The sequence below is a fragment of the Trichoderma asperellum genome, chromosome 2 (genome assembly GCF_020647865.1).
Source record: "Trichoderma asperellum chromosome 2, complete sequence".
Lineage (NCBI taxonomy): Eukaryota > Fungi > Ascomycota > Sordariomycetes > Hypocreales > Hypocreaceae > Trichoderma > Trichoderma asperellum.
In genome coordinates this window covers 6,278,328-6,298,198 of record NC_089416.1, presented here as the reverse complement: position 1 = coordinate 6,298,198, position 19,871 = coordinate 6,278,328, and the positions used below count along the sequence as shown (strand labels likewise).

The window sequence follows — 19,871 nt, the reverse complement described above, 5'->3', positions numbered from 1 at the left end:
TGACGGGGGAAGTTCCATAAAGATAGTGATGTGGACTTTTGTCGTTGGATATGGAGAAAGTTGTTGATGTTACGACACAGGGAGTCGGGTTGTAGCATGCTGGCAATATACGAAAACATAAATGATGGATGCAAACAGATGAATATGATAAGACATAGACAAGGCTACAGCCTCAGAAAGAGTGAGATGAATTTCTCCGAGATCCACTCCTTGGTAGACGCATAGCCCGCATGATGTACTCATACATGACATATACTTTGCAGAGAAACAGAGCTAATAGAAGTTCGTATCCTATTCTGCCTCTCTGCATGAGACACGCATCGGGGATGGTAGTGCTGGTTCGCGTACTGCCTCACATATTACTCTCGTTGTTGATATGCATGTACCTACTCGTAAATATGCAGACTTACTCTATATGATTTTCTCCAAGACTGCACTAAGACTACGATATCAGCTACTGTGTGTCTAAGCTCATTTGCTAAAGCAGTACAACATCTCTAATCGGTTAGATGTACCTGTGCTCAAGTCAACTGTACTAATCATGTATGGGTATGACTCGTGGACAGCATCTTCATCAGCCACACAGAGGGCAGAGTCTTAAAGTGCTGGGATCTCAGTCGACCTAGGCCAAACATCCGGCATTTCAGTAGACCTCGGTAAAATCTTCGGAATCGCAGCTGATTTAGGTGAATCAGCCAGTTTAATCGCCTACATCGCAAGCAGCGGAGCCGTCGAATCATCCGCTACAGTAAGCAGCAACAAACAAGATCAACAATCATGCGGTTAACAAATACAGCCAGTAATTCACTTATCAATCTTTTACCACTGCTCGCAACAGCTCAAGACAAACAAGCAGACTTCCTCCCCATAACATAGGACGAAACGACCGCAGACTGCGGAGGCCAAGCCGCATCAGCCAGTCCTTCTTTAACGAAAAGCTCAGCTACGTGCTCAAGCTTGTCGACGTTCTTTTCTTCTGCTATGCCGTTGGGTTCGGCACCAATATGGACGAATCGGAAGCCGGGCTCCGGGTCCAGCGGAGCGGTAGAGCCTGGTAGGATCTCAGGAGCGAGATCGAGTTGCTCAAGGCAGACCTGACGTCTTTGATATATAAGATCTCGAGACTGATTTCTCGCCTATAAGCTACGTGGATTTCTACGAACAGACTGGACAGAACAGATTGGACAGCTGGCAGATGTACTCGAGGTCTACGATGCTGCCGTGCCTGTTACGGAAATGGTTCTGGGCGATAGCCACCCGGTGTACTTGCATCTAAGCCAGCTTCGGGAGCTGCTCCTCCTCCGAAAGGGGGGACTAGAATGAAGCCCACCATCGCCGGATTCTTCCCCAGACCCCGTATTACATTAGTACCTAGCATACTACTATTGTGTGGAGGGATACTGGGTCTGGACTGGAAGGGTCTCGAAGAATGCGACTATACCAGATATTCCGCCTGTACTAGCACCGCTCGCTTACGTTGGGAGCACAACAGACATGCAAGAGCCAGATACGAACACGAGGTCTGTATGTATAGTAAGAGCCTCATGGTGCTAGTTGTCCCGATGATTGCCATAAACCTCGAGAATTAACGGCTTGGGCCAAAAGTTGGACGGTGCGACCCATCCCGTGATGAGGGTGTCTATCGCCAGCCAATACTATCCGTCGTACATGACTTCGGTTCGAGATAAGGGGGGAATTGGGTGAATCATAGCTTAGCGCAGCAAAGCCTAAACTGACTTCCTTGCGCCCTGAAGTAACGGACGTTTCGGAGACTTTTTGTTCCCATATAGACCTTGTTCTTGCCAACTGGCTAGCCGATTTGAAATCGAGAATGGTCCATCCGTCATGTCGCCATCATGTGCATAAGTGACAAATCGTGGCGATGATGTTGCAGTGCATGCCGTCCCTTGGGATTGCTCAATAGGAGATGCCATCGTCGCCCATGGTGTGTAACACAAGACGCAAGAAGGTACAAGCACAAAGCATAAAGTAGCGCATACGTGATGGTTGAAGCGTACTGGTTATATGCATCCCTATTAGGGTACGGAGTTCCGTAAAGAGAGCACACTCGTTCGACGTCCTAATTCCCTCTTCATTTGACATACTTGCAAACGCTGATGCTGATCTGATGTCGATGTCGATGTCGATGTTCAAGACACAAGCAACGCCAAAAGAACCCAGTCAGGTCAGATCCCTGTTGTGCTATGGCATTTTATCAAGGGCGTATTTGTAGCAGCAGCAGCAGCAGCAGCGAAACATCGCGCGCGAAAGGATCAGCACCGACAGCAGTGATAACAGACTCCTGAAAATTTAAACATGGCCAATGGGTCGTTTTTCACTCTTTCTGCTGCTGCAATTAGCCAGCGACAAAAGTTTCGGGGCGCTATTTTGAGCTTGTGCAGCCACCCAACGGAATGGCGGCGAGGGATCGAAACGCCTTCGCGGGTGACGATTGCGCCATCCCGGCGGTGCCAGCGGCCAGCCGAAGCGTGTCTGAGTCGAGTCGAAGAAGCGACGTGGAACTATCAAGGGGCTAGGCTTAGGTGGTCGTTGGGAAGAAAAAAATCGCTAACCAGAGATCGACAATCGAAAACAAAAGGCTCGACCCCATGGGCAGCAGGAGGACAGGTCGGCAGGGCTCCAGTTTAATAAATTAATCTCAAGTCGAGTGAGAAAACGAAGCCACACTGGTAGAGCCAAGTCTCTGTAGTGCTCGTGCTAGTCGCAACAGCAGCACACCCTTATTTCGGGTATGCGGTGGATGGGTCGAAACTAGAGGGTGTCGAGCAACTTTCTCCGACTAGGAGGTAACTGTGGAAGACCATCTCGGCCCTGCATCGAAGGACCTCTGCTTGAGGAAGCTGGCGCAGCGGGATGACAGGAAATAGAGTTGCAGTCGCCCAGATTGAGCCAGCGCCAGGGTCGAGCCGTCTGGATGCTACTAGGAGCAGCATAATGGTGTAGTAAGGCGTAGTAAGGCATGACGAGGTCGTATATAAGGAATGGATGGCTGACCGAGCGCTGGGATATCCGTCGCTGCAGCGAACGATGCCGCCGTCACACCCATCAGCTGAGGTCAGAGGATCCAGCCAAGGATTCGTATCAGCTACTATGTACTATCAAGCATCCCTGGCCTGATTGTGCTGCTCAGCGGCTGTCGGAGATTCTGCGCGGTGCCTATCGAGGATCGTCGCGGCTCCTGGAGCTGCTAGTCGGGACTCGGAGCCGCGCTGTTGTGCTCCATGGCGTCGATGGCGAGATTCAGTTTCGGCTCCGGCCAGGTGTTCGCAGTCACTAGCACTCCGTAGAAGTTGTGCAAATGGCTTATGTCAGGCCCGCTAGTGAGCACGTGGACAGCACGCAAGGAGGCGAAAATGAGCGAAAACAAGGCTAAACTTGGGGATTTGTTAAGATTTTTCTCCTCGCCGATTTTTCTCTTCGCCTGCCTCTTTTTCTTTGGGGCTGCTGGAGACTTTTATGACTAAAGAGATCCTCCGCTACCTGTCCTAGCGGCAAACCTCACCTCTGGGCCTGTCACCACCATCGGGTCGTCGGGGTGGGGCTCTTGAGCGCTCCCTGGCCCTTCGCAGCGTCCGCCAGCGCTCTCATAGGCTCCCCGTAGTGCTTCCAGAGGCCCTCTGTAGGGCTCTCTTCCTAGCGCCCCATCCGTTAAGCTTTAGCGAGCCACGCACGCTGCTCGATAACGCCATTTCGGCCCCATAGCACCCAAGCACTGCTACAGCTAGCGGGCATTTGCAGCCACGGCTCTCCGTCTAGCGCCTGCTGACTTTGCTGCGATCATTTTTCAGCGTCCCATCTATATTGTCAATCGATCTTCGCCGCTTCTGCCAACCATCGTCCCCTGCCTGGATCCTCCTCCATCCCCTCCGGTGCCGAGTACCCTATCAAACCATTCTCTCTCTGTCCAGCTGCAGCGTTGTGTCGTGTGAGGGACAGGAACTGCTGCATATACCTGCTTCGATCCGTCGACCTCGCCAGATTGCCGCTTATTCGCCCGTCCAGATACCACCTCTGGCTTATTTCACCATCTTCACCACCAGCGGCGCCACCAGCTAGAGCTTCTATTCGTTATCCGCGACCCTCAACCCGACTCGACAACGGCCGTCCTGCGTCTTCGGTCGTGTTCGTATCGTCTCCAAGCCCACGGACCCTTTCTCTCAGCGCCGTGAGCAGACGGGGACCCTTCTGCCAGGACGCAGCAGCACGCCTTGGGGTGGTGTCTCAAACATACCAAGCCCGGAGCACGCAATCGCCTTTGCCTGGCAGCGCATGAGCCGCCTGGCCGCTCGCAATCCCAATTAACCTTTGCGTCGTGCGATAAGGCCTCTCACCGCATATTAGAACCATGGAGTCCCTGTCAACTGCCGCCGGCCACGAGCCGAACTCTCTCTCCTCCACTCTATCTCGATCCCATTATGAGTCTCCTTCGGCGGCCAATGCAGCTGCCGCTGCTTCTCTGACATCAACAGCGCCTTCAGCGTCGCCCTCGCCCGCCCTCTCGACCTCCACAGTGACAACACTCCCCTCAACGTCCATCTCCTTCTCTGAATCTGTGCCCGCCTCCAACTCTGCTTCCACAGCTGCCTACCAGTCCTCTTCCCATCCGCCATCGAGAGACAACTGCGAGCGGCGCCGCGAGGGCGAAGAAGAAACCCCCTCCAAAGGACTGATCAAAATGCCCTTCGATCTCGCCGGCAAGACCCTCAGTCCCTTCCTCAAAGAACACATTCCCGGCCTGTACGCCCCCGTCGGCAAGAACCTAAAGAAAGAGGACAAGACGAATCCCAGTAATGCATTGGTACACATCAAAGACCCCAACACCAAGTATTGCTACCGTCATCGTCCCGACTCCAAGTGTCGCCGGGCAGCGGATGAGACCAAGATGGGTACCATTCAACGGGTATGTTGCCACTGAAATCGCAATAGCATCCCTGCTCAGCCTGCCTGACATGTCACTTTGCTAACAACCAATTTTCCCCTTCTTGCCTTGTAGGAGCTCAACAACCTCCCATCTACAGATCAAGAGGCCATTACCCATGTTTGGTCCCTCTTCTCAGCCGCGCCTGCTAAGCATCGCGAACTCATGCTGCAGGGCATCATCACCCAATGCTGCTTTCCCCAGCTCTCGACCGTCTCCCGCGAAGTTCAGGAGCAGCTCAAGATTGACTTCATCGCCACATTGCCTGTAGAATTATCGTACAAGATCCTCTGCAACTTGGATACCGTTTCTCTATGCAAGGCTGCGCAGGTCAGCCGCCGCTGGCGGGACCTGGCTGACGATGACGTCGTCTGGCACCGAATGTGCGAACAACACATTGACCGAAAGTGCACAAAGTGTGGCTGGGGCCTGCCGCTACTGGAGCGAAAAAAACTCATGGCCTGGAACCGACATCAACATACCGCGCATGCGAACCCACCCACTCGAAGCGCCGAGCAGTCGGCTGAGCCAGCCTCAGCTCCCGCCGCCCAAGGCTCCAACAAGCGAGCCATGGTGGTCCGCGACGATAGCGGCGCCAAACGATCACGAGTCCAAACTTCACCAGCCAACGGCCGAGCGCAACTCGACGAAGAACGAAAGTTTCGACCGTGGAAGGACGTATATCGGGACCGCTACAAGGTCGGATACAACTGGAAGACGGGACGATGCTCTATTAGGACGTTCAAGGGTCATGAGAACGGCGTTACCTGCCTGCAGTTTGATCACAACATCTTGGCGACGGGATCTTACGACACTACCATCAAGATCTGGAATGTCGAGACGGGAGAATGCATTCGCACGCTGCGTGGACATACCTCGACGATTAGGACTCTGCAGTTTGACGACGGCAAGCTGATCAGCGGAAGCTTTGACAAAACTATCAAGATTTGGAACTGGCACACAGGCGAGTGCATCAGTACTCTTCAGGGCCACACCGATGGCGTCTTGTCTATCCATTTCGATGGATGCAAGCTTGCTTCTGGGTCCATTGACAAGACGGTCAAGATCTTCAATTTCGACACCAAGCAGACTTGGACTCTGCGAGGCCATTCCGACTGGGTCAACCACGTGCGCATCGATTCCGCATCCCGCACCGTATTCTCGGCCTCTGACGATCTTACTGTCAAGCTGTGGGATCTGGATTCGAAGCAGTGCCTCAAGACTTATTTGGGACACGTTGGCCAGGTTCAGCAAATTTTGCTAATGCCTCCCGATTTTGAGCCGGATGAGGATCCTAACGCTGACGTAGGAGATGCTGCATCGGCAACCAGCGGACGAGGTGACTCGCCGGTACCCTTGCCAGAGCAGGCGCCCGACAGCCGTACTGCGTTTGGACCCGGTTTCTCGGATTCTTCTCGCCCCTTACCTCCACGTTACATGCTCACAGGTGGCCTCGACAACACTGTACGATTGTGGGATGTTGCCACTGGCAAGTGCATTCGCAGCATGTTTGGCCACGTCGAGGGCATCTGGGGTCTTGTTGGCGATACCCTCCGCGTTGTCACTGGTGCTAATGACTCCATGACCAAGATCTGGGAGCCTCGCTCAGGCAAATGTGAGCGTAGCTTTACGGGCCATGCCGGCCCAGTGACCTGCGTTGGACTAAGCGACAGTCGAATGGCAAGTGGCAGTGAAGACGGAGAGGTTCGTCTATACAGCTTCGAAGGCAACAGCTTGGAGGAAAGGGGGACGCCATCATAAACGTCGACGTCACCTTTCCGACTCGCTATTAAGCTACAAACACCTTTTACTTACAGTTGTTGTTGGTTTACACTTTTTGATCTACCTTGGCACTTGATACCATATCAACCACTGTACTAATCTTGATACCTTTTGGTTGTGTTGGGTTGGGTTGATATTACTTTTCATTTTCTTTATTTTCTCTCCTTTTACGGATTTAGACGGACGGGATTTGGCTTGGGGAAACTAGTTTGCGCTGGCTGCGCATGGACACGCTTTCTTATTTACAAAACACAAAACATAGAGCGATTTCTTCTTCTGACATTAGGTTGGTAAAGCAGCAAAAGGGAAACGGATGCCCGCGGTGGGTAATCACGGAATTGGCGTTTTTTTGGGAGATGATTGGATTGGAGGCTCTGTACATATGAGGGAGTAGATGATGATGTTTTGGAGTACATATATTATGTATCGGTACGCTTGCGGCCCAGATATTTTGTTAGTTTGATTTAATTGACAATTTGTCGAGAACGATTTACATGATTTTCTTTTGTGACTATCGCGATCTCATATCTTTTGTGAACTTGTGGATATCTTGGTGAAGAATGCTGTATACTACCTTACCTAGGTAGGTAGTAGACTAGATGCCAAGCCTTCAATCTGCCTCCTGCCTATCTTATATGCTGTAGAAAGTTTATGCCAGCAAGGTCACATGACGACCTCAACTTCAACTTCAACTTCTTCCCCCTTATCCAACTTGCTCATCCCAGGATAAACTCTTTCCAGCATGGCCCCTCGCCAAAAGAATCCATCTCGTCCCCTCTTCCAATAGACCCAATCGTCACTCTTTCATAATACTCCCCCTTTGCCTTCGGCTCTACCAGCATCACGCGGTAACGCCACTCATGATCATCCACGTCCATATCCTTCCTACCCGCTACCCTTAAATCTCGAGCCTCGCAGATCAATAGGAATTCCCGCTTGCATGGCGCTGGATTGCCTTTAAGCCATGACGTGGGCACCATGATCAAGCCGAGCTCGTCTCCCGACTTGCCAAAGATGCCAAGCTGCTTCCCTGGAGGCGGCCCTCCCTTCTCTGGCCATGGCGTTTTGGTCTCGGCTATTTCGAATACGGCTGATACCGTCCAGAATTGCAGGTAGCCAGAGTATGGCCGTGTGCTAATGACGTCGAAGTAGTATTCCGTAGGCTCAAACTCAGTCAACGTACGCGGAGTTGGCTCTGTCTGCGAGCAGTCAAAGGAGAATCGCTTTCTAATGGGCCCGCCATAGAAGTTTCGTTGGGAGTCTTCTGACATTCTCCCGTGCTTGTGCACAAGGCTACAGCGAGTGCTGTGGGGGCCGTGTCTATGATACCAGACGATCCAAGTCCTACGTCTCAGGGCCTTTCGGATGGCTTTCATATCGCGAGTGTACCAGTCCCACATGCGTGGAAATGCGCCGCCCTGCCAGCCAGACCATGACCAACTAGGGGCTCCCTCACGGCGAATTTGCTCCTTTTTAAGCGGATGCCATAAGAGGAGCCAGTCGAAGTACTTGACGGGGAGGCCGTGACATATGTCGCAATTCAACTGCATCCGAATTTGACGAGCAACACCGGCAAAGGCGTTGTAGATATCGGACTGCTTTGTCAATTGCATCTCCGAGTAGTTCTGTATCGGGCCCTCTACCCCGTCACCAATATCGTTACCCTCTCCGGCGAAACTTGGTGGCCGTTTCGAGGAAATGACCGACTCATCGTCCCACGTATCTTCCTGGAACGAGATGTCGGACGAACATCGAAGCGAGACTTGGCCGTTGGCGAAGGTAAGTAGTCTGGTGGCGAAATGTCTTTCTTGAAATCTAAACGAATGTCAGCTGCACACGTGGTTGAAGTAATAAGAGTAGGTACACTTACGTCCATCCTCTCTTGAAATAGGGAAAGCTCTCTATGCCATCGTGTGGCTTCTGGCGATAAGCAAGTCGAAATCCAGGTGCAATCTCCTCTATCGGCTGCATAAACTCTCGGGTGCCAGGCCGAACCCCCATTATGCCCGAGTGGGCGTTTCGACTGCCAGCGGCACAGATGACAACGTATGCAGCACCATACACATAGTCCATCACTCGAATAGCCCCCATTTTACCCGCCATAATGACCTCTTCTTCACCTGTCATATTGTCTATGTCAATCAGATCCTGGAATATGCAAAGGCTATCAACCCAGAGATAGCGGATGCCAATCTCTCGTGCCACCGTCATGGCATCTTGTATCGTGGCAGGGATCTGGCTCCATATCTCCTCCTTGTCGAACGCACCCGGCTTCTGAAGAACTGCGAGATTTTCGGATGTCATACAAAAGAACGGCTCCCTCCCCCAGACGTAGCTAAGCGCGGCATAGCGAGGATTGCCGCTAGCACGAACGAGGCAGCGGTCTTCAAGGTCAATGAAGCGGAAATCCGGAATAGCTCCCGCAGGATCAGTCCAGCCCATCTGCTTCATATTCGCACGGTTTCCACAAACTTTGGAGTGATTGGTCTCGCAAATAGCCAGCCAGCGCCGGACAACTTTGAAGTCAATACATTCAGGCTGGATTGGGCGAGGTAGGAAGCGTTGTGCCTTGGCTGGAGCTTCGCTGGGGAAATCGTTTGCAAGAAGTGAGATGTCAGGGAAAAGGTTCATCTCTTCGATACCAAGAAACCCCCCTGAACCAGTGCGACCATATATCCTAAGAATGCGAATTTCGCTTCGGCCGTTCCATGGCATGTTACGGTCTCTTGTACCGTCGGTAGTCCAACACATCTGAGCTTTGACTGGTGATCCATCGCTGGCAATGTTTGGTACCCGATCTCCACCAAGGGCCTGCAGCACCAGTCTGCAGAAGGGGCAGTTCTTGCGTTGTCTCATGTCTTTGACGTTGCCCAGCTCGATGAAGTTGGCATCAGGCCGTACATATCCACCATAGTCTGGATCTTTGGGCCATACGATGAAGCGACTCCTCTTTAGCCTTAGGATCGAGCAGTCATGGCAGAGCTCATCCCCGGGTTGAGAAACGTGCTCCGGGACAGGAAGTAAGGGAAGTGGTGGTGGAATTCTAGCGAGAACGAGCTCATCGTCGGCTGAAAGGTCGTCAAAGTCGCTCTCAGTCAACCAGCCTTCGCCTGGAGCCGAAGCATTAGCGATATCGACTCCATCTTCTGCCATTTCCTTGATCCGCTGGATGCGCCGTTTATATTATCACTTCCACTTCTTTCTACGTAGCTATTATGTCGAGCTACTTCACAGACTTTACACCGCAGTCTGCTGGGCAAGTATTCTCTGCTGGATTTATTTATTAACACAGTCCCCTGGTTGCGACAGACCTACAAGAGTTATAAAGAAGCAACCAAGGTCTTTGATTTTGCTTTTATATATTTACAGCAGCAAAGACGGGCACACTTCAGTACATACAGCCCTTCCCCGCACCCTACGCTAAAATTAAATCAACAGACGCCAGACAGAGAGAACTATCCCAATTCGTCCAAGGAAGTCGTGCAGGATGAGCTGAAAACTGCAAGCACTCGACGAGTCGGATCCTCCATTTTCAAGTTTGCACCGACCGATTGGGTGCCCCCCTCAAGTTCGGCCCGCAAACTCGGCCCCCAGAAATCGGTCGGGCTGAGCTTGTCAAGCAAGGCCGTTTTCTAGCCAATTAGTAGGGGGATGGCTGCCACCCACTACGCTACTAACTTGTTGCCTACACATTCCCAGACAAAGACTGCTGGGCAACGTTAACATGGAGGTGGGGGCGGTTCTATGCTGTATAACCCATGAATGCTGACAAGATGCGACCACAGTATACATAATTAGCATAAGCGGGCTTCGAGGCTCAATCTGGGGGAAATCTAGGCTAAATAGTAGACGCAGCCCCTTTTCAGCGGGCTCAAGTCATCAAACTTATCTGAGAGTAGTTGCCTGACTATCAGTAGTCTATAGGCGTTGCCTTGCTTTCCTACTTCCAACAATTTATAGAACGAGCTACATTCATTCTGGGCGGTTCAGAGCGGTTCAATTTGGGCACTCTATTTGGACCATAATTTTCGGCTACTTTCTTACCATCGCGGATCCCTTTTGCGACACAAGATTGTTATATTCTAAGGTGAGGAATCGTATCTCTTAAGGAATGTTATTAAACCGTCCCGACTCTATGGATGTAACGACGCAACTGTCTCGTGCCTGGGCAAAGTACATAGAAATGCAGACTTGCATAGCCCCCCACTGCGTACTTTGCACCCTAGAGATGAAAGCTGATGAGCTCATTTTTTCCAGTAAATATACTCTTCCGCATCAAAGAGATCAAGTCTGACGAAGAAATTATAGCAGTATCGAAGGAAGAGCCGATTTGTTTCAAGCAAGGTACATATCATCCCTGCGTAATCACCAACTGCCAGCATGTCGATGGCCTTGCGCTGGCTTGCCACTCAACCTGTGCAGCAGACGGTCTGCTGTCTCTGAAAACATTGGAAGTGACCCGCTGGGACATACGTGACACTACACGATGAGAAGTATGTCTCAGATCTAAGCAACAATCATGGAGATGAGGTTATTTACGATCCGGCATCGAATTCAACAGAAGATGTTATTTACATTAGACGAGGCCCCTTGGGCGTGAAGTCGCGTGCTCAACTGAGAGTGTAGAAATGGAGAATTATCCATTGGACTGGTGGCAAGTCCTGCCGCTGATTGAAGACTCAATACTCCATTTCGAATTTGACGTAAGTAGACCTCGCCTGTTCTATCTATCAGCTGCAATCGACTTGATACATGCTAACCCATTAAGGGACTCAAACTGCGCAATATTCGGGAAGCCGAACAAGGCGATTCACGGCCGTCGTTATGGTCAGCCCCGTTCTATCGACGAGATCTCATCCGTTTCATTGTGACACATTCATCGAAGCCATCTAGATTTAATCGTCTCAAGATCAATGACCCAGAAACCACAGGATACTCAGTAGCGTGGAACCCCTTTCACCTAGCGCTGAAGATTATTAGGCACATGGCCACGGACGACTGGTCATGCTACTCTGAATTGCCTCAAGACATGACAACATGGCTGCATATCCCTATTGGCCGCGGCGAGCTCCTCAAAGAGATTTGGCATCGAGAGCACACTCATTGTTGCTGAAGAGAGATGGACTTGGTACTGGTGACTACAACTGGCCGCGTGCATGTATTGGGAAAGCATCCGACACCAAGCCATACATATATCCATAAACGCATTACGGCATTTCGAAGCGAGCCAGATTACATTCACATCGACGACTCGGCCGGAATACGCGAGCTAGCTCTCAACCCAGCACCGCCGGTAATTGACGACCCGTTTGGTACCTTGAGCTTGCCAGTACCGGTGTCTCAGTACCCGAAGGCTACTTCTGCTGAAAGCTATTTTTATACTTTTGCATCTCTTGATAATCTAGATTTCTTCGAGGCATGTAGTTTCAATGGCATTATCACCGGTGTACTTTTACACTATGGCGACGGATCACGAGCTGTTGTTGGGCAGCTCAGGCTGGACAGATTGGCAGCGAAGCAATATGTCCCTCGCGACGCAACCATCCGATTTGTTGTCACCCGAAACGTAGCTCAATGCCCGAAAGTCAGTGTCGTCTTGGTATTGACGGCGGATATGTATGAGCAGATTCCTCGCATAAATTTCGATTTAGACTTGGAGGCAGTGTCAACTCGCTCATGAGGGACGTACCAGCGGATCAGTAGTATAGTGGCTTTGGAAGATGATTAGGTACTTGGTTTAGCGATTGCATGTTGGGATTGGGATTTTCTGCACGGCTCAGATAAGATTGGATTTTGGTCAATTGAGAATGAACATAGCGCCGGGTCACAAGAATAGACGCCGCTTAACGACACTGCTAGGAATGTTGACGATATACTGTTGGCAAATGCATCAGCGTAGCTACACCACCTATGATAGATTGAAGCCATATGAGATTAGAGCCATATGAGGTTGGCAAAATTGATGTATAGTACTGCTTACTAAATACAAGCTTTCATAGTAACTATTATGAGAGTTGTCAAGTTGCCGGCTATGGTAGATGCGAACAAGCATAGTAATATATAGTAATATATTCAATTTCACGCTTACTGTAATGAGTCAAGCCATCTCGACACGCCTCCGATCAGCGTATACAAACACGGTCAAATGACTTCCCCTCCCTCTTCTTCACTGCTGCTGACTCTCTCTCTCTCTCTCTCTCTCTCTCTCTCTCTCTCTCTCTGACTCTCTCACATTATTGGCTATTTCTCCTGGCTGACTGACTCCCCCATGAGCCGAACTGCTGCGCCTTGGAAAACGAACCTCGGCCCAAGACGGCAAATCAGCGGGTCAACCTAGGTCGCGCGGCTCCCCAGCGATTTTGCCGCGCCTCCGATCCCTCCCGGCCTAGCAGATGCTTTTCTTGTGTTGGTTTTGTTCTTGTCTTAGATAAGATTGGATTTGCACGGGTACGTACCACCCCCGGGTGCCGTCATCCATCAAGGTCGCTCGGCACCCCGCATTATCACAAGCTCGGCCTGTGGTCGGTACGAGGGAGGGAAGAATAACGTCACTTTGTTTTGTTTTGACACATGGGAAGATGATCACTCGGGATACGCAGCACACACAATGTGGAAAAGAAGGCTGCAGTACAGATTATTTCCTACCGTCCTCTAAATTTTCGTTTGGAGATGGGCGTCTCCGAGAACATGCATGGCAATTACTACTGCATGTATACATATACATACCGCAATAAGCCCCCCCTGGCACCACTCGTAGTATTTGCTCTCTCCCTCCGGCCACACGGAGCTCCTCCACACACAGATCGGAATGGCAGCCCCGGCCATCCAAGCCGAAATTCCTCCACCCGTCCGGCTATGGCCATCTTTCCTAGTACTACTACTACCCCATACTTGAACTGAGACCGAGCTGGCCAAGGTACTACCTACTCAGCTGTGCGTCCCAGTGCCCGTCCATTATTACAACCTTGAACCAAAAAAAAAAAAAAAAAAAACGAATGACTCTCTCTTCACACACCCCCCCGCTTTCCTTTCTTTTCCGTAGCATGTGGGGGTAACTTTGGGTTGACTCTCCAGAGCCGCGGGCCAAAACGAGATTTCCCCCATATTCTCCTTTGCTGTGTTTTTTTTTTTTGGTTTTCGGTTTTTTTCGCGGGGAGAACCAGCGGCTTTGGCTTTTCTAAGCTTATTAGCAGCCAAACAAACAATCCCTTTACAGCCCATCATTTGCTCAGAACCAAACCCCGGCTTCCCGGCCTAAAGGGGGCAAAATCTAATAGTTAGTAGAACGCAAAAGTCTACCGAGCTGTGGCTCACGCTTTTCTTGGACATGGGGGAGGGGCCCGTTTTGAGTCTTGTGATTGGGCTCAGCGGTCCAATGGGCAAATGGGCCCTTCTCTTTTCTTCCCAATGTATGTATGTAGGTACAGTACTTTCTTGGCCCCCTTTGCGCCTCTAAGCTCTAAACGGGCAAAAGGGGGGCGTGTGTACAAAACGCCCATTTTGGAAAGCTGGAGCTAGACGCCGGGATCATATGTCAAAACGGTGGCTGCTTTTCTGTTTAAGAAGCGTATATCGGCTCTTTTCTCTTTCAGAGTATGACTCTTCTTTTTTTGTTCTTATTCTTCTTTGCTCCTCTCTCTCTCTCTCTCTCTCTCTTGTCAATCCCTCCTCGTCCTCATTCCTACCGCCGGTGCAACTCTCTCTCTCTCGCCCTCTTGCCCCTGCCGTCTTATTCGCTTGATTGAATACCCGGCCGCCCCAAATCGCTAGCTATCCCATAGCTTCATATACAAAAAATAAGCTCGGCTCTTTTTCCGCCCCTTGTGGCACGCGATATCCTCGGCAGCAAGGGTAGTGACTCACTGTACGGCTTCGAGTTATAAGCAAATTCAAGAAGCATAAACTTGAGGATTCGGAATCGATCCTAGAGGAAGACAGACATACTTCCTTCAACACACATACACACACATCCTTTACAATGGCAAAAGATGGTTCAAAACAGCCGCCTACGGCGGCGACAAACCTCATCGGTGCGTTCTTGTTTATTTACTTTACTTTATGTGATTCAATGGGCTTTCAATGACATGTAACTAACATCTCTCATTTCTATAGCTGGTGGTGGTGCCGGCATGATGGAAGCCCTCGCCTGCCATCCCTTAGGTACGTCCCACCTCATATAAGAACAAACTCACAATAAAGGCATTATAATAACACCCCCACGCAGACACAATCAAAGTGCGCATGCAGCTCTCCCGTCGCGCGCGCATGCCCGGCGCCCCTCGCCGCGGCTTCATCAAAACCGGTGTCGAGGTCGTCAAGAAGGAGACCCCCCTCGCCCTATACAAGGGTCTCGGCGCCGTCCTAACGGGTATCGTCCCCAAGATGGCCATCCGATTCACCTCATTCGAGTGGTACAAGCAGCTGCTGGCCGATAAAACTACCGGCGTCGTCTCTGGCCAGGGTACCTTCTTGGCGGGTCTGGCCGCGGGTGTTACCGAGGCTGTGGCCGTGGTGACGCCCATGGAGGTCATCAAGATTCGTCTGCAGGCGCAGCATCACTCAATGGCCGATCCACTGGACATTCCGAAATACAGAAACGCTGCTCATGCGCTGTACACTGTCGTTAAGGAAGAAGGTGCTGGAGCTCTGTACCGCGGTGTTAGCTTAACAGCTCTGAGACAAGGATCTAACCAGGCCGTCAACTTCACGGCGTACTCTTACTTCAAGAAGTGGCTCAAGGACTACCAGCCTGAGTATGCAGACGGTAACCTGCCCAGCTGGCAGACAACCATCATTGGTCTTGTTAGCGGCGCCATGGGTCCTCTCAGCAACGCTCCCATCGACACAATCAAGACTCGCCTGCAGAAGACACCCGCCGAGTTTGGCACCACTGCATGGACGAGAATAACGACCATCGCCAGCGACATGTTCAAGTATGTTCTCCCTCAAAAACAGTTGATGCGCACAGAAAGCTAACAGTTCCCTCCTCCCTCCAGACAAGAAGGTTTCCACGCTTTCTACAAGGGCATCACTCCTCGTATCATGCGAGTCGCGCCCGGCCAAGCCGTCACTTTCACCGTCTACGAGTTCCTCAAGTCAAAACTAGAACAGAGCAACTTGGCCTTTGTCGGCGGCAAATATGAGGAGTAAGAAAATGGCCTTTTGCGAGTCGATTGCATTTTTTTGCGATATACCCCCTTTTTCTTTTTTATAATCGGCCGAGATGAGAGGACAAAGATGGTCTGACTATAGTCTAGTACTAGAACAGAAATGAAAGAGGGTCAGCCCTTGCATGCATAGGAAACTGGTTTATAGTCGTGAAGACGGTGATTATATGGCGGCAATCATGTTTCGTTTAGAGATTTCATTTGCATCCCTGGAATGCGGAGTTGGATCATGTACGTTTGGAAGGGAGAAAGGAAAATTTCCAAGGGGTTTTTTAGTGAACTGCATATATATCTTGTATAAAAGTATGGACAATGTTCTATTCAGGCTAGATCGTTCCGTTCGTATGGGTCGTAACTCGTGAGGGCGTTTACCTGCCGGGGCGCTTGGGTCTGCTAAAGCCCGATGATACCACCTTCTTGGGATGGAGATCGTTCAAGACTTCCTCCTCGGTAAGCTCGCTGGGATCCTCTACCTCAAACTTCTTCTCCAGGGTGATGCCGGCCTCTTGCTCGGCAATGGTGAGGACAGCACGCTTCATCAGAGGATATAGCATCCTGTTCTTAATCGCCTTGTTTCCAGCCGTGGCGGGACAAGTGTAAAAGAAGAGCACTGGGGTCTGCTCAGTCCCCTCGTGGGTATGGGTAAACCGATAAAAGGTGAACCGTGGCTCGACTGGCGAGATGCTCTTGATAAGATTGGCGAGGGAGCTAGGATCCAATGAGTCAGGCGCCAGCTCGACTCTCTCGGTGGCTGCGTTGATTTTCTGCGTCACATACGATTAGTCTTTTGCTTTGACCGCTTCATCATACGTGAAAGCAACTTACCAGTGTAGCCGCCGCCTTTTGCCCTTCAGCAACCTCTTTCATTGCCGTAATAGCATCCTCGTTGACCGGCATCGTCAAGCTCTTGCTGAGATGGATTTCCCGAATAGCAGTGCCGGATCCAGCCTCCTGCTCTGCTCTCTTGACTTCTCCAAGAGTCTTCTCTTCCTCCGTCAGGGGAGCTTCCAGTGCGTTGTGCGCATCGTGGGCCTTGAACCCCTTTTCTGTCAACTCGTGGGCCATGGTCATGAACGGCGTCTCGCGGAAATGCTCAGTGCCCAGCTCTCGCGTCAGCGTCAGACGCGTCGAGGCAAACAGCATCTTCTGGCGGACATTGGCGGCGTCGGGAACGTATGTCACGGCAACGAACCTGGGGGAGTCTTCGTAGCGGCGGAGGATGGCGTAGAGGGCAACATCAGGCTTGATGAAGGGCTCCAGCACAGAGAGGTTCTGTCCAAAGTCTGACGATATGCCTGGGATGGTCTTGACGGGCGCCAAAGTCTCGCGTTCGATGGTCACCAGAAGGGCAAAGTCGGATGGCGTCGTCAGCAGCGAGCTGAAGGCCTTCTGGAGCTCCTCGGAGGCTGCATCGAGATTCTGCGGTCAGCACACCGCAAGGGGGCAATTGATCGGCCATTGCATTGTCACGGCATCCGTACCTGAGATTCCAGACTGCATTGTGGCAATTTATTTTCTCACTTATGGCAGTCTGCTGGTGGTTTTCGGTCCAGGCCGGTCAGTTGCCTCGATCCGCTGATGAAGGCTGCAAGTTTCGGGGCTCTGGCCACAGCCCGACGACGCATGTAAGTCCAAGCTGGTGCCCCGCCACGGTTGCACAACCGCAAGAGCCCCTCCACACAGTGCCCCACCAGATGGTGAGAGGTCGAGACTCCATATTTACAGCTACCCTATAAAGGGGACCGTAAAATTTACACAATAGCCAGCCAGAGCAATTATGTAACAAAATAAATTGATTGTAATGCCATTTGAGATACAAGACCATTTAATATCGACTCTGTTTTCTAAACGTGCTTAGATATTTTAGTAGGTAATATGCCAGCCTAACGACAAATGCCTGTCTTGACTCTATTATGATAGACTAGAGTCCAGTTGAGCTCTGGCAATAAACATGTCTGAATTACTCAGAGGATACAGGGTCAAAACGAGTAGTGAAATTGAATCAATTAATTTGCCGTCTTTCTTGTACAATATTGAATACGTGCGTAACCCTTTCCTGCACATAGCTATCAACCACTGTGCCAGCCGTCAATCAGCTTCCAAAAATTCCTCAAAAACAATCCACTGAGATATTGCTCATCATTGAGCTCCTCCAGCTCATCAACTCGAAAAAAAAAAAAAAAATTCGTAAGATTTTACCAGATAATTACTGCTGCCAGCAAGATAAATCCTCCACCAGAAAGAGGAGGAATGAACCCAGAAGGGGAATCTGAAGCCGGGACGTGGGATGGAACTGGAGGGTCACCCTCCGGTTTCTTGCTTGGCCACGGCCAGAGAGTGCTCTCAGGGGAAGCGACGGGAGATAGATTTGGCCCCCCAGCAGGATCACAGTTATTCTCTGAGCTCACTCCACCAGGGTTTCCACCTGGAGACCCCGGAATGCTCTCTCCAGAATAGGAATCTGGCTGAGGCGACTGGCAGTTTGGTGTAGTGGCAGAAGGTGTCGCATTTGGTTGTTGGTTCGGGTTGGAGAATGTCTTGGGCTCCGGTGCATTACCCGTTGGTGTCAGAGGTCTCTGGGGGGCTTGAGAAGGCGTGATTAAGCCAGTATTGCTCTCAGTAGCGCATGGAGATTCTTGAGGACTCTGAGACGCGGGAGTGCCAAGGGTTGGATTCACTGTTGCTGCTGGGTCTCCAGATGCAGGATCAACTGTTGGAATTCCTGGTGCTGGTCCTTCTGGCGTAATTCGCTGAGGCTGCGACGGTTCTCCAACTGACGAGACATCGGTGGATGTACAAGAAGTCTCAGCCGCAGCGACAGAGGACTGAGCGCTCGTTGGGTCTCCATATGCTGGTGCCTGGCTAGGTGTGACTCGCGTGTAAATGTTGGCAATGACGGGTGAACTTTCTGGGCAGATGCTCCCACACATGCCGAGAATGCTGTCTCCCATGCATGGATAGTCACACTTGGTCTCGTCGGTTGGTTGAACACCATTCGCGTCATCTCCACATCGGCAAGAACTGCAAGATCCCGTTAGGGGGTGGAATATTGAGGTAGAATGCACTTGAAACTCACTCAGGAAGAAGAGCAGCGAATTGGTGACCTTGGCAGGCATGTTGACACGACTCAGGAGTCAGGCGGCCGTCAGAAAACACCAAGGCGTTGCCGAAGCAAGATGGGTCGATAGAAGCGCAGCCCTGGTAAGCGAAAGGGCTAGTGCTGTGCGTCGTTTGGCAAAAGCCACCAATCACGCCAATAATGGCGAATAGAAGGATGCCTAGCATCGTGTTGATAGGAGGGAGCGGCTGAGTGTGAGTTTTAGGCTCTGATATTGACAAACACGAGAACAACGAGAGACAAGGTTGCGTTAATGAAGGATGGACGCAAATTGAGACAGAAAGAAAAGAGTGGAAAAGAAAGAAAAAGGCTTCTTCCATGAGCCTGGGAAAAAATTGGGCATAAAGGTGGAAGCAGAAGTCCAGAGGGAAAGAGCAGGCAGGCACTGGGAGGCAGGTGCGTGTTTCTCCTTCCTGTAACACCGAATGATCATTTCGAAGAGCAAAGTTTAGCGAGGAGACCACGATTTAGTGGACTGATTTGGGCAAATTTGTAGATAAATAAATACAAGATAAATGAACAAATATACCAGGCAGAAACTCCTGGTTTCTTTGTGGTCGCGAGGTCTTCATCCTGGCTGCGCGTGGCATCTTGTATGTGGAAGTAGAAATGACAGGATGACATCATGTTCGGTGCATGTTTCAAGACAGAAAGATGCACTGATATGCATGCAATATATATACTATTCTCAGGAAAAGTAGGCACCGAACAATCCCCTGTAATAAGTTGCCGGAGTTGATGCTCTACCTACTTACTGGACGCAAGAATATTTTCATATTTGGAGTGTTGACTCTCCCTCCCTGTATTGCATTTTCAGCAGTGCATGAGCATAAGACACTGTTCCTCATAAGTGGGTGCAACCAAA

General features: G+C 50.8%; 7 protein-coding genes across 8 annotated transcripts; 4 read left to right on the top strand and 3 right to left on the bottom strand.

The window, feature by feature from the left end:
• Positions 1–2,895: 2,895 nt before the first annotated feature.
• Positions 2,896–3,298, top strand: TrAFT101_004380 (uncharacterized protein; the record flags this gene model as incomplete). The annotated part of the gene is made up of 1 exon (XM_066127146.1): positions 2,896–3,298. The coding sequence occupies exon 1, from the start codon at positions 2,981–2,983 to the stop codon at positions 3,296–3,298; it is 318 nt and encodes a 105-aa protein (XP_065983255.1). The 5' UTR covers positions 2,896–2,980.
• A 158-nt stretch (positions 3,299–3,456) lies between these two features.
• Positions 3,457–7,208, top strand: SCON2 (E3 ubiquitin ligase complex SCF subunit scon-2). The gene is made up of 2 exons (XM_024899007.2): positions 3,457–4,921; positions 5,015–7,208. Exons 1-2 carry the CDS (start codon positions 4,367–4,369, stop codon positions 6,698–6,700), a joined length of 2,241 nt encoding a protein of 746 aa, XP_024765821.2. The 5' UTR covers positions 3,457–4,366; the 3' UTR covers positions 6,701–7,208.
• TrAFT101_004378 (uncharacterized protein) lies at positions 7,201–10,067 on the bottom strand. The gene is made up of 2 exons (XM_024902219.2): positions 8,592–10,067; positions 7,201–8,536 (listed from the first exon to the last, which is right to left on the bottom strand). The coding sequence occupies exons 1-2, from the start codon at positions 9,872–9,874 to the stop codon at positions 7,438–7,440; spliced, it is 2,382 nt and encodes a 793-aa protein (XP_024765822.2). The 5' UTR covers positions 9,875–10,067; the 3' UTR covers positions 7,201–7,437.
• A 1,282-nt stretch (positions 10,068–11,349) lies between these two features.
• On the top strand, positions 11,350–11,834 carry TrAFT101_004377 (uncharacterized protein; the record flags this gene model as incomplete). The annotated part of the gene is made up of 2 exons (XM_066127145.1): positions 11,350–11,424; positions 11,490–11,834. 2 exons carry the CDS (start codon positions 11,350–11,352, stop codon positions 11,832–11,834), a joined length of 420 nt encoding a protein of 139 aa, XP_065983254.1.
• Positions 11,835–14,332: 2,498 nt separating this feature from the next.
• SFC1 (Mitochondrial succinate-fumarate transporter) lies at positions 14,333–16,254 on the top strand. Of its 2 annotated transcripts, XM_066127143.1 has the most exons (5): positions 14,333–14,751; positions 14,834–14,881; positions 14,946–15,654; positions 15,718–15,867; positions 15,979–16,254. In XM_066127143.1, exons 1-5 carry the CDS (start codon positions 14,700–14,702, stop codon positions 16,019–16,021), a joined length of 1,002 nt encoding a protein of 333 aa, XP_065983252.1. In that variant the 5' UTR covers positions 14,333–14,699; the 3' UTR covers positions 16,022–16,254. The 2 variants fall into 2 exon arrangements, with proteins under 2 accessions (XP_065983252.1, XP_065983253.1); XM_066127144.1 differs by having other exon boundaries at positions 15,718–16,254.
• Positions 14,771–17,465, bottom strand: TrAFT101_004375 (uncharacterized protein). Its single transcript, XM_024907213.2, has 4 exons — positions 17,370–17,465; positions 16,714–17,294; positions 15,437–16,652; positions 14,771–15,367 (listed from the first exon to the last, which is right to left on the bottom strand). Exons 1-3 carry the CDS (start codon positions 17,386–17,388, stop codon positions 16,257–16,259), a joined length of 996 nt encoding a protein of 331 aa, XP_024765825.1. The 5' UTR covers positions 17,389–17,465; the 3' UTR covers positions 14,771–15,367; positions 15,437–16,256.
• Positions 17,466–18,083: 618 nt separating this feature from the next.
• TrAFT101_004374 (uncharacterized protein) lies at positions 18,084–19,578 on the bottom strand (the record flags this gene model as incomplete). Its single annotated transcript, XM_024899011.2, has 3 exons — positions 18,084–18,909; positions 18,965–19,214; positions 19,536–19,578. The coding sequence occupies 3 exons, from the start codon at positions 19,576–19,578 to the stop codon at positions 18,084–18,086; spliced, it is 1,119 nt and encodes a 372-aa protein (XP_024765826.2).
• Between the last annotated feature and the right edge of the window lie 293 nt (positions 19,579–19,871).